Here is a 13,755-nt window from a genome sequence, read left to right on the forward strand (position 1 = left end):
AATTTGTCAACGAATGCAATTTTGGGGCCTGATCCTGCACAGTCCCATGGACTTTGATGAGGCTACTTTACCTCTAATGTCCCTGTTTACTATTTTTAATGGGAAATATGATTTACTTAGCTATATTATAAACAGCCTCACACACAAGGATCAAACCCAAGACCTCAGTTGCCCAAGAGCTCAGGGGCTGGCTTTGCATTATGTGTGTAAAGTGCCTAGCACAAGGCATGCTCACTCCTTGACTGGGATATGTAGTTACTGTCTCAGTGCAAATAAATACATAAATAATTTTAATGGCTGTAAAGGCATTTGGAAGCAACATGCCAGAATGAATAGGCAAATCCTTTCTTTCTGCATATAGTTAAAAGTACATTAAAATACAACTATGACATCATTCTTACATATCCATTTTGTTAAATTAGGTTTAGAAACCATTGATATCAAGCAAGAAATAAGTACAAAAGATTTGCAGCAAACGGTGAAAAGAAATCATACTTAATACTGACATACCTCATACATATTCAAAGTGCTGGATGCAGTATTTTACCTCCATTTTACAGACTGGCAAAAGGAGACATTGAAATTAAGAGTCTGATTTTTAGAACTTCAACAAATTTGTTTAATTCCCCCTTCTGCCAATGAAAATGACTTGCTCTTATTTGTTGAATGCATCTAAAGTGAATGATTACTATTTGATTATTATTTTTTACAATGCTGAGTAGTTCGATAGCTAGGACAAAAGATAGAACAGACTAGGTATGTCACCCCGTATAGTGATTACAATTCTGGGAGAAAAAAGTAACATTTAGGTTTAGATCACATTTGGGGATTTATGAGTTCTTTATTAATCACTACAGAACAGATCCTCAGCTGGTGTTAATTGTCATAGTTCCAATGGATCTGTCCCTGAATTCACAAGCCTACCATTGCATGACTAGAAAGTACAGTTTACTGTTTCAAAAGGCCAGAAAATAGCATTTTGCAATATTAAAAGTAAATTAGTCCCGTTTTACGAAGTGGCTGGCAGGATGCCTTCACTATATATTGAACAACACAAGTCAGTGAGAGCATTCGGCACTGGTGCTTTTCCTATACATGATGAGTGTTTGTGTTGAGGTTCTTGTACCACTGGATGAAATGCGATCCTTCACCCTTCCAGCTTCATTATTATGAACATTCACCTGCTGAGTCTCTGGACATTTCTTACACAATGCAGTGCCTGGGAGGAATCTGTTAAAATGTAATTCAAGTAGAGACCCCAGCATAAGTGAATGATATAGATTTGACCAGTGCTTGTAGATTATATAATTTATACAGTCACTCAAACAGAAATGAACAAACAGTCCTATAGCAGCCAATACCCTAGTGTGCTGTTACTAATAAGATTTGCCATTTTAATGAAAAGACCTATACCTTTGAAGTTAATTAACTCATTTTGCAAATATACATCTGCCCTGTTTCCAGTAAAACTTCAGTTTCATATTACTAACTTTAGTGCTAGATTAGCAAAAACAAACTCTAATGCGGTTATAGTGGCCATGGGCATGACATTGGCAATAAAGAGAAATTTCAGATAAAATTCTTCCTATGTATCTTGCACTGAAACATGTTTTGGAAGAACAACAAAACAATGGCTCAGCTCCTGCACTGCACCAGGTGTCTGCTACCTGCCAAGCAGTCGGAAAGTCAGCATATCCAGTTTCAGAAAGATCCCCCCCCCCCTCTGTTCTGGGAGGGATCTGCTGGTGGCATAGAGCTTGCAGGTTCATGTGCCACCACTTTGTTGTTGTTGTTGTGTTGTGTATTTGGGGAGGACTGGGATGTGATTAGCAGGGTCTCTTATATCTGGCTGATCCTTAGCTCCCATAGCAGTCCCTTGGGTCCATTCGGAGCTAGTGTAACTTAGAACAGTCTTTAAGTTGCTCAGACTTACACTGAAGGTACTGCAAAAGAGAGACTGAAGTCACGTTTGCATTTCTCTTCTGAGATGCGCTGTGCGCACGCCCATCAGAACTAAGGATCAATTTCCCCCCACCCCCAAGTGTACCAGTATAAATGGAACTTTGTGAGGAGAGAGGATAAATGTAAATGTGCAAGGAACACTCACACTGCATAGTGCTGCAGTGGTGGTTCCTTTCTGCTGACCAGTGGACTTTTTGAAATTAACATTTCCTCGCAATGGGACATTTGCTCTCATTCACCATCACAAACTGTGGGCACAACTGGGAACACATTAATATAGTGTGTATCACTGCACCTGCTTTTAAAACTATGGCTTAGCAGCATTTTGGGTAACATACATTGATGAGGGAACCATTAACATTTACAATAGAACACATCTTGTCAATCTTAGCACAAAGGGCTGATCAGAAACAAGTGCTTTTCATTATTATATGAGGTTAAATGACTGTTTTCCTGCTTTCAGAGGTTGCTGGTTCTGAAGTCTGTTTCTCTACTCAGGGGACACTTAACAGAAGCCAGCCAATGAAACCAAGGTAAATTTAATTATAAAATATATAGCTTTTTTTTTTTAAACCCCACAACCTTTTGAAGCACTGAGATATTTGGGGCTAGGGAGAGAAAGGACACAAACGTGTTGACGCCTGAAATGTGGATTATCCAGGAGTGTAGAAATGAATAAATATGTTTTATTCTATTATATTAATGAAATGGTTAATTCGGTTGCCATAGCAACAAAGAACAGCCATGATAAAAAGCTAAAGGTCTATACATAATGCCTGATACAAGGTCTCTCTAATTCTAAAGCTGATTTTCTTAGCTACAATAGAAGTGATATGTGTTTTCAATATCATCTTAAGCTTGCACATCAAATCCTCTAGCTAATCCAATAAATAGACCAGTAGTATAAAATGGCATATATGTTTGTACATAGTAAACCTTATGAAAGAGGTTTACCTGTGCACAATCTTAAGAAAGGATCTGGAGAGTAGAAAGAGGGGCTCTTTAAAAAGGGGGAAAATAAAAGAAAGGAAAAATGAGACTTTTGAATGTGAAGGTAAATCAGGAAATATACTATAACAGGAATGTGCTGAAATTATCAAATGCACTATTGCATATCAAATCACTGGAAAGATAGTTGAGATATTTACTAAGAAATAATTGAACTTAAAACCTTATAAGGTGGCTCACATTGACAAAGGTAAGACTTCATTTTCTTTTCACTTATATTTTGCAAACACCAGGTCGTAGACACAATTATTAAGAAAACTGCCAAATGCTAAAAAATGGGAGTACCATGTTTTATGATAAAAACTGGAAGAAAATGTTTTCAGAAAATCATTTTTGTTTTCATTTGTCTCCAGACACAAAAAGAAACCCCCCTGTTCAGCAATATTTATATGTGGTGGTGGAAGGGAGTTGCTACTAATTCTTGTTTGAGATCCATTAAGGGAAAATAGTGATTTCTACTTCTCTCCATTTATTTGGACTGCCTAGGCTAGGTTCCGTGGGGTGCTTAGGAAGAAAGTAAATGGGATTTGAGGGTGGTCAGCACTGAGCCCTCTACTCACAATGCAACTGTAGATCAAAATGGAAAACCAGTTATATTCTTGGCACTTACCCCTTCTTCAGCTATAATAAGATTTGTTAAACTTGGAATCAGCCTAAATTTTCATAAAACAAAAGAGAATATTACTCTCCTTTGAAAGAAACTGCAGCTGTTGACTCCAATCACAGAAATCAGACATATAAAATTCTGTACCTAGCACCCTCATAATCAAAGTGGATGATTTTATCTTCAGGCCATCTAATTTGCATGATAATGTCAGCTCATTTCCTGTGAAACATTAACTTTCAGCGATTGGATATTATGTCTTCAGTTACTGGGCCTAAACCTGTCTCCAATAAGTGCAAGTAAAAGCTGTGATTACAAGTAGTCTCAAGAATAGAAGGGTGAGGAAAATGTTCTTTAGGCTGATGATGAGTTCTAGTTGTTCATGTGTAAATCTGATAGGCAATTACAGGTGTGGGTCATCCAAAGGAGAAATTTGTCACTGCCTGCTTATTTCTAGAGTGAAATGTAACAATAGATCTCTCAGGTTTTAAGGAGGAATTCTGAGGACTAGTTTTAACAATATCAACTTTAATGTCATTGAAAACAAAAATACTTTGTTTAAACATATTACAAAACAGTGGCTGCTGCTGTCGGTTATAAACATGCATTTGAAACGCATGAAATTACATTGCTTATGGCCCCAATCCCAGGCTGTGATTGAGGATTACATGGTACCTCACAAGTAGGGTATGGCACACTGGTGGATATTTGCTTCCCTCATACTGGTGTTGCTGTGGGCCAGTCTAATCCCCTGGCACAAGTAAAGCAGCCGAAGAGGAGTTCTAACATATCTCAGCTTCCTGTGGCCCCAAGGGACCATTATAGCAGCCACAATACATGGGAACCCCATCCATGGTCCTTTGCCTCCAGCCATGGGGTTGAGCTAGAAGAAGCTGTTATGCTGAATATACCCTATGTTGTGAATCTACCCTATGTTGGAGCTCGCAGTGCTGTGCTGACTAGAGCTATTTTTTCAGTTCTGCAATGACACACACAACCCCAGTGAAGCCAAAGGTTTGTTAGTGTTTTTGAGAGATCCATCTTACAGAAATTAGGTTTTCCAACTGCAATGCTAGAGGATCTCCTCTTCACATCCAGGGGTAAGTCTAAATTGTTTGATTCCTATTTACCAGCTAGGGTATATAGAATCCCTTTGCAAATAATTAGTAACTTTACAATGAAAAGAAGACTGTATTTTGACGCAATACCTTTATTTTGCTTAACTAGCTTTAACTAGAATCCTCTGTATTCATAATTTTTATTTTGTTTAGGGACCATATCCCTAAGGAAGTAATCTGCTTTCACTTGCTGAGGAAAAACTGCAACTTCATTGCACTGCAAAAACTGTAAATTTTACTCCAGTGTCACAAAAAAAAGTTAACCCAGCAGAATTAGGACTCCAAATGGTGTTTCTATGATCAAGCAAAGATGGCATGGAAATTTGAGAGAACTTGCATACAAATCAGGGGATAGATTTATTAATAACTTTTCTCAAAGGACTAATGTACAGTACACAAATTCTTCAGAAAAAAGAGAAAATGGTAAGAGTGAAGACAAAGCAACCCAGATGGCCCATAAGCAGACTAATTATATGAAAGACCCAGAAGCAACTCTAAAGTTACCAATCCAGCTGCCTAGAGAGTGTGCCAGGTTGCCAGATGTGAAAATCTTCCACAGTTCATCAATGAAACAGAGCAGCTTGGTGAAGAAAACTGCTGCCAATAAAATAAATATTTTATCTAAAAAGACTATTTTATATGTGGAAAAATATAAAATATTAACAAATTATTCAGCCCCCATGTTACAGTACATAAAAATGAAGCTGAAAGATTTAACATATAGAATAGTTTGTCATTCTAATTAGCTATGTTTGTCACTATATTTATATATCCTGCTACACACTGTAGGCATAATCTTGGGCTGCATTAGGCCAGATCTTTTTTGCTGCAACCACAGGGATGTACAGATGGGAAAAGTGGTGTGTGGCTGGATTGACCATGAATCTGGCAAGCCTTAGCTGCCACAGAACCGCATAGACAGGCATCACAAGTAAGACAGGCACCATCTTCCCAGGATCAGGAAAGCGCAGACATAATTTAGTTCTAGCAGATCCTTGGATAATCTGAGAAGTGGTGTCAAGCCTACTACCTGGTTACAGCGTGTAACCAGTCCTATTCTCTGGAATAAATGATGTAGTGCAGCAGTAATTCCAAAAAGGTCACGCTGTTTGTTCCCCTTCCACACAGCTTTATGGAGGAAAGGGAACATAAACAAGACTTCATCTGATAAGTCTTTACAGCTGCACAGTACATAGCAATATACATGTACATTAATCTCATCAATATAGTCCAAACATGATCTTCATGCTCAAAAGTCTGTTTTTAATTTTGTTGACAGATCAAGCACAAACAATTTTTTCTCTAAATGCCATTTAATTCTTCAGAAATATGTTTTGTCAAGCCTATACCTTGAAAATATTGTACTTCCTCATCTTAGTGAGTCCAAAACCAAACTGCCCATATAGTTTGTTAGCAGGGCAAAGCTTTTTCCGATGAACATGCATGAGTGAATTGGGATTCACACAGGCAGATTTGGCAGCTATTCTATGCAGTTCTTGGACTGCAATGCATACATTAAACTTGGAGCTCTCTCTCTATTCAGGAATATGATGTGACTAAGAATGTGTTAGTAGAGCAAACTGAGATGAACTATGGTATTTCTAGTATAATTTACTTTGTCACATATGGGTTACACTATTTTATAAGGATTACTTGTCTTGGTGTTAGTCAAGAATCTGACCCATCCATATTTCCTTAAACATGCAAATAAATCATTGAACTATAAGAGCTCACTTTGCACCCTAACACTGTTGAAAATTCACGTTTGACTACAGTATTTGCAATGTAAGTCAGAGCCTTTGTTTTGTTTCTCTGGCTCATTAAATAAGGCCAAATGTCTCTAAGACAGATGCAAAGGCCCGTAAGGTGAAGGACTTTGTCCTTTGGCATGACTTTGTTGCCAAATCTCACCTCATCCTGATGACTCAAAGGACAGTCAGCAAGAAACTTAGGAGCTCCATGTGGAACCCTCTCTGTGGAGTCCTACAATGTGATTTACCATTGTTTGTCAAAGTTAGAAAGTATTAGTTAATAAATGCAGTTGGAAACAAAAATATTACCTCAGATTGTGGATATAACAAGAGGGGGAAAAAACCCTCTGAACTGCATGACTGTTCTTACCCTCCCCAGTAAATGCATTCTATTTTTGACTGTTAGATGCATCATTTCTTCACGAGGTATGGGTTTTACCCCTCCAAAGTTTACTTGATAGCTCCTCAGGCACACAGGTATATCAATTAGCCTACACTGCCTAATGATGTATTGTAGCAAAAGTCTGGATTTTGGCTGCTACATAAAATAATGTTTTTGCTAGTATGCCATCTACTGCTGTATATGCTTATTATACTTTTGGCAGGTCTCTTGTGGTGCTATATATTGAGGACAAGCCATATTTACCAAGTGTGACAGTCTCCAGTAGAGTAGTGAAGTCAGGAATGGCAAAGAAATGGATGTATAGTATGTGGCATGGTACAGTGAGCAAGTGTAGCACCCCAGAACAGAATTACATAATATGACAAAGATGGCTGTGTGCTTTCTGACATCCCATAGAAAAGTTAAAGCGCATCAATATGGCCTGGAATAACACGTCCACCATTTCATACCTCTACTAACCATGGTCATAAGATGATAGCTGCAGGGGTTCTGAATACAGCCAGTCCTCGGATTTATGGCACAATTGGTTCCTGAACATTGGGTTGTAAGTCGAAACATCATAACTCGGAACCACAATACACTCCATTGCAGGACTGAGTGTCGTAAAGTTGAAACCAATTGTCATAAGTCAAATCAGGAGGGCAACTCAGAAACGTTGTAAGTGCTGTTCGTCATTATCTGGAATGCCGTAAAGTCGAGGACTGCCTGTACCATTTTTGTGCAACCCTCACTCAAGCACACACTGCTTCTCAACCAGCTTCTTGATTGAAAGAGATTCAGAGGCTGTATGTATACAATCTCTAGACCTAGCTCCTCCTATAATGTTCCTAATACATGGAGTTAGCTGAAGGGCTTTCACCATGAGAACAGAGGTATGGATAAGATATTATTATGGGATATAGAGGCCCAAGGCCTCCAACAAAATCCCATGGAAATATTTGCTAAGCAACACAAACATTTGTTACCATCTCAGTGTGCAAACAGTGAAAGGAGAGAGCAAGAGAAAGCTTTTAGTTGAGTCACTAAAGTCCATAACTGCCAAAGGGTCACCACATCAAGTAAGAGTAAGCTGTCAAATAGACCATGCTAGAGTAGAGGAGATACTTTCCACAGGGTAAATGACCCATTAAAAAAAGCTAGACAGGCAAAATTTGTGTGTGGAGGAGGCAGAGTCAGAGGGTGGAAAAGAAGGATGATAAAGGAGGACAGAGATTTTTGAGAGGGATGAGGATCATGTAACATGGCACCCTAAACAATTAATGAGCATGCATATGTAACTTAACTCATTAATCATCCTGGAGTGAATTTTAGGATCATGAAAGACCATCTGACAGTAAACTTAAAATGATACATACAAGAAAACCTGTTTAGTAAATGAATATACACAAAAACCCCAAGTTGATTAATGCTATTTATTTATAATTAGGCATACATATGTAAACAGAAGAACAGAAAATTCTGAAATGTGTATAATCAAAGGTTATGAATTTTCCTGATCACATAATTAACTGAACAGATACATTATTATTATGAACAAATGGCTTTATATTCAGATATGGGTAAAGAAAATAGCAATACATTTGTATGAGACAGCTCCTAGTGAGAATGAAAAATAGCTAAGGCTCTTTAGCAATCCTGGCAAATCTATATTTTGTTTGGGCTGTAACATGACTGTAGCCAAACATAACCACTCGGAATGGAGGGAGGAGGGGGAAGGAGAGAGACTAACCCAGTACATGTACCATAGAAGCTACGTCTACACTATGAGCTAGGGGTGTGATTCCCAGCTCACATACATGTACTCATGCTAACGTGAGTATAAATAGCTGTGTAGCCACCGTAGCACAGACAGTGGAGGCACAGCTCATGCTAGCTTGATGGGAACTAGCACAAATGTGTTTACTTGAGCTGGAAATCACACCCCTAACTCATAGTGTAGACATAGCCATAGAGAGACACCGAGAGGTAACATATTCCATTCTCACGTAATGAAACTATAGTTGCTGAAGCATTAATTGGCATAATTAAAAAGTTACTTATTTAGAATATGTCTATGCAGAAAGAAAAGGTGCTAATAATCAAAACCTGACGTAACACCTGGATTTTGTAATAACACAGTTTAAAGCATTTTAAGAAGTGTGCTGTGATTGTTCAATAGAGGAAATCTAAATCTAGACACCAATTCAAGTCACAAATGTGAAGAGTGCAATATAGGTCAATGGTTAGCAAATGTATTTTTAAAAGAGTCTAATGTAAGGTTGAATTGAGGAAGCATTAAGAAAATACTATATTGTACAGTGTAGCAGTTGAAAGAGATTAATCCAGATTGGAAATGCTATTTTAAAGCTCCTTTCACTTCTTTTCATAGACAAATAGCACCCCGCATTGCTTTGTTTGCATAGTATGTAGCTAATTACAATTTCAAAGAAACTTTTTAGAAATTAAATGTAATGTTTAATTACAAAATGTCTCCTTGGAAACAGTTTCCTTGTATGTTGAATTGTAGTCAGTTAAAAATGCTCACTTAATTATGTTTAAAACTAGAAACTCTATAAAGATTAAACATCAAATACAGAAATTTGCAAAAGAAAAAGTTGTGCTTTACATAACGGACAACTGACAGCTAATAACTGACTAATTGTTGCTGCTCTGAAATCTAAGAAAATAGTCTGCCTTAAAATAATCACTGGAGAAAATAGCCATAATTATAACGGCTATCATCATTACGTATTTTAATACAGTTAAAATTTCAAGTACTAATTGGAAAGCAAATTTACCGCATCATGGAAATGTAAAGTTCACATTAACTGCTGGACTGATCACCTCAACACATTGGGTTCACAGCTAAGGGCAGGCCTCTCTTTGGTTCATAAGGTGTTGTCCTGGAAACCATTCTGATGCAGTCAATAATAGGGCAGACACTGAGACAGAGATTGCATCCTGTACAACTGTCAGTAACAGTGGGCAGGTGGGTTTCTGGATCAAACTGTATAGCCTGCAATGAGAAATAAATAGTATTGATGTCACTTATGGAAAAGGTCAAAAATAGCCCCATTTTAGTATCTGCATTTTAAGTCTTACAGTATTCTGTACTTCACGGCGTGTGTGTGTGTGTGATACTGCACTGCAGCTATAGCAACAGTTTAAATTCTAGGGGGAAAAAAACATTTTAAAATTAGAACTATAGGGCCAATTTACTCCCTGCTGAAAGCCCTGCATCGTAAATTGAGTTACCCAAAGGATGAATATGGCCCACAAAGTTTAAAGTTCCATTAAGAGATTTTTCCTTCACGGGAGGAAAATCTTTCACGACACAGCAATTCACCAGGTTTACTGGTACAGAAGAGATATCCAGACCAGTCCTGTATGGATTCTACGTGAGACAGACTGCAAATACCATCATGTTTTTTTTTTTTTTTTTTTTACTTTTATTCTCTGCAAGATGCAAACAAGCTAATTTAAGAATAAGAAAATCTAGCGAGGAATGGCACATACTTTGCCACTTATGATTCATTTTATTTGCAAGCCTTAGAAAGTTAAAAGGGACATCTGGGGTGACAGTGGACAGGACTGCTTAATTTCTGACATTTCCAAGGACTGTGCCCTCATTAATGATTAGCGTGAAAAAGATTTTTAATATGTAGTCATAATTGTAGCTTCAATACGCCACCTATAAAATACCAGTTTAAAAAACAAAATCAGACTAACTTCAAACTCTTCATTGATTAAGGAACAAACAGAGTAAAAAAGAGCCAACATTTTGTTTGTTTATGTAAATTAGAGCAGGAAGCTTTGTACAGGCAGAGAGCTAAAGTGGAAAATTCAAGGAATTCCGTGTTAAGTTTCCCCTACAACCTTCATTCTTCCCTTGCAATGTATTAATAGTAAGATCTTCCGATGTAGGATCATTGGGGCTCTTGATGTGGCCTTTTCCTACCCTACTGTAACAGTATTACTCATAGGAGACTTATGGGGCATAAGACTTATACAGGCACTCATCTTCACGCCCTGGGAGTAGGTACATTGACTTCAATGAAATTACTGACACTGTGTAAAGTGAAATGGATGCAGGTATTTCCAATATTGGGAACTTGGTGAGATTCTTCTCAACTACTTTCAGGCAGGCTTTGGGGGAAAGGGAGTATTTGTTTCCTTCTGGAATCACACACACTGTTTTTAGGAGAGGTTCTACAGTCTGCTCCAGCAGCAGCACTGACTGCGTTAAATATGGCCTTCTCTGGGCTTCCCAAGCTCTGAAACTCAAGAACATAAGAGATCTGAGGTTTCCCAATGTGTATTTTTGTGTTCCAATAGTAAAGAGGCTCATGAATAGTAGTAGCAGTAGGCTGACATCTCACTCTCCAAAGTATTAACTGAACCAGTCTGAACCTCCAAGTTCTGGTCTGGTTTGAGAGACAAATAAAGGTTTGTATGTTAGCAGGACTGGTTCATCTATCTCTAATGACAATGCATTTCTTGAAGGGGATAGTACATGGTGATGTGGCAATGATTAACTCAGAAGTTCTAATTCATTTGTGCTCAACTTCACATTAATTACACTTTTTTGCTGTAGTCATACAAAGTGAGGTCTCTGCAGAGACTAAAGGATGGGTGTGTCCAGCAAGCTGAATATGTTGGAAACACAAAAATCTGCATTCAGCAGAAGACAAATTGTGTTGTTTTTTTTTAATGTTTGATCCCGTTGCAAGTAAGAGATGGAAAAAAAACATTCTTCACATCATGAAAAGCTTCAGGGGTCTGTCGTTTTTTTTTTTTTTATTGCTGATTTTTTTAAAGTTATATCAAAGCAAGTTGCATTAAATGTGAAATCAACTCTAACCTCCCTAAGGGCTACATCCTCCCCTAAGGTGGGAAATCTTATCGAAGGGAAAACACTACTGCAAAACTTCTATGCACGTCAGAGTAGAAAGGGCAGTTTCTTGTGGATGCTAGAGGCAGTGCTGCTTTCTCCTTTTTGTGGGCACAATAATTAGAAGAGAAGAGGCAGCAACGGCCACCTCTTTAACCACAAAGAGGAAGGAGCCACAAGTAGATATAGGGCCAGATCTCCTGCTGACATAAATCAGTTTAGCTTTACTAATGTGAAGATTCATATCAGCTGATGATCTGAGCCATGGTCTCTATCTTAAATCAGAGTGTCTTCTCCTATGCATGGCTCACTGTGTAGAAAGGTCTTTATATTATATATTTTGGATTAGTTTGGCACATGGAACCCGTAATTTAGACAGGTGTTTTAAGTAAATTTTTCCAGTTTAGCCCATGGAAGATTGTTTGGTGTATCTTAGCCTTAATATAAATATGGTACTATTCTACAGTAAAATCCCCCAACCCTGCAGTATTGTCATTGTAAGGGCCAGTATATTAGACTGTTACTGTAGAATATTGTAGAATTTAATTATGGTGATGCCCTTATAAAAATCTTTTGTAACAGAGATACAGTTATTGTGCGTCTGTCTTGTCTTCTGTGTCCCACAGAATCCTATCATATTGTGCGCTGCTTGTTTTTTTGCTTTCTGTGCATTAGCGCTCCCCTTCCTCCCCCCCCCCTTTTTTTTTTTGGAAATGCCTCTATGGAATCAGATGCACTGTTTCCTCTGAGTGATTCATTTTCTGGTAACCTCTGTTATCTAAATGAACTTTACAAACTGCTTGCTTGGTGCCTGTAGGTACTTGCAATATCTTGCATATTGCCAGCTAATCTTTATCAGACTTGCAGTCCGATCTGCCTGCCCCACCTCAGCGAAAACTCACACCCCTCCAGCCTGCAACCTGCCAATGGACATGCTGACAAAGATAGCTGTGTAAGAGGAAAACAAGAGCTGCCCTTGTGTGTGTTTAGTAATCTGGAACTTGTTGTCCAATGTGTATCCATGTTTCTCTGTTTGTGTAAGGACCCAGAGGACTTCTAATGTCCTTACACAGAGTGCTTAAAAGACTTATCCTGGTTTAACTGCTTTATTTACCAAACAAATTTTGATTTAAAATGACAAAAATGGCTTTTTGAATTTGAATTTTGAAACTGCATTTGCATTTACAACATTAAAACCATTTCCTATTGGGATAATTTTTGCTAATAAAATAGCTTAGGGTAGTTGGGTGAAAGCTTAGGTCTCATGACATTACAGCAACTCTCCCATTACTATGACAAGGTTTGGTGGACTGAGTGGAGATTTGAATCAAGGAACTCGGCTTGACCCTGCAGTGGAGCAGAGGAAAGCTGTGGAAGCATGGGGAGCTTTGCTGCTTATGATCCAGCAAAGAGGAGAGGGCCCTGCAGGCTGCTAGGCCAGGAGGGGCACTCAGCATCATTGCTAGAAAAATTAGGCTACTGTCAGAGCACAGTCTGGGTTTAGATTAAATATTTATTTTCTCTTATCAGTTTTTGTAAGTGCTTGGCTTTTCCCCAGATTAATTGTTGTGGTAAGTGATTTTTACAAAGAAAGGTTTACAAAGAAAGGTTATTTCTCTTACTATATTTAGTTAAAAATCAGTTTAACTACCAAACACACTGAATTCAAAATAAAGTAAAAGTCACTGAAAAATATAACATTGTTGCCTAGTTAAAATACAGCCTCCTATACTGGGTGTGTAGGAGTCATGAAAATTAATGCTGCCAGGAGTATTGACTGCCATAGGGATTCTAGTGGATCCTACTTTGGTTTGAGAAGAGAACAGGTCACCTAAAATGGCTGATCCTGTCTCTACTATCTTCTTATTGGATGGGTAAGTCCCTCAAAATCCTGCAGATGTGCAATAGTAGGGCAAGGAATAGTTCACAGAATGAACAGTGAATTTCACAGAACTATATACTGTACATGGTAGAATTCAAGGAATAAATAGCTTGCTTTCAACAGTTCTCCCAACTCAAAATAATGACATATGCCAGGT

At 38.1% G+C, this 13,755-nt stretch overlaps 1 protein-coding gene across 15 annotated transcripts in view; it reads right to left on the minus strand.

Moving 5' to 3' along the window:
* Nucleotides 1–8,244: 8,244 nt before the first annotated feature.
* DPYD (dihydropyrimidine dehydrogenase) overlaps nucleotides 8,245–13,755 on the minus strand; it is a 612,292-nt gene continuing 606,781 nt past the window's right edge. For all 15 annotated transcript variants that reach the window (XM_065555590.1, XM_065555591.1, XM_065555592.1 and 12 more), the window contains one exon: nucleotides 8,245–9,841. In XM_065555590.1, the coding sequence (XP_065411662.1) occupies nucleotides 9,671–9,841 (171 nt within the window). In that variant the 3' untranslated portion in view covers nucleotides 8,245–9,670. The remainder of the gene's footprint in view (nucleotides 9,842–13,755) is intronic.

Source organism: Chrysemys picta, chromosome 8 (genome assembly GCF_011386835.1).
Source record: "Chrysemys picta bellii isolate R12L10 chromosome 8, ASM1138683v2, whole genome shotgun sequence".
NCBI lineage: Eukaryota > Metazoa > Chordata > Testudines > Emydidae > Chrysemys > Chrysemys picta.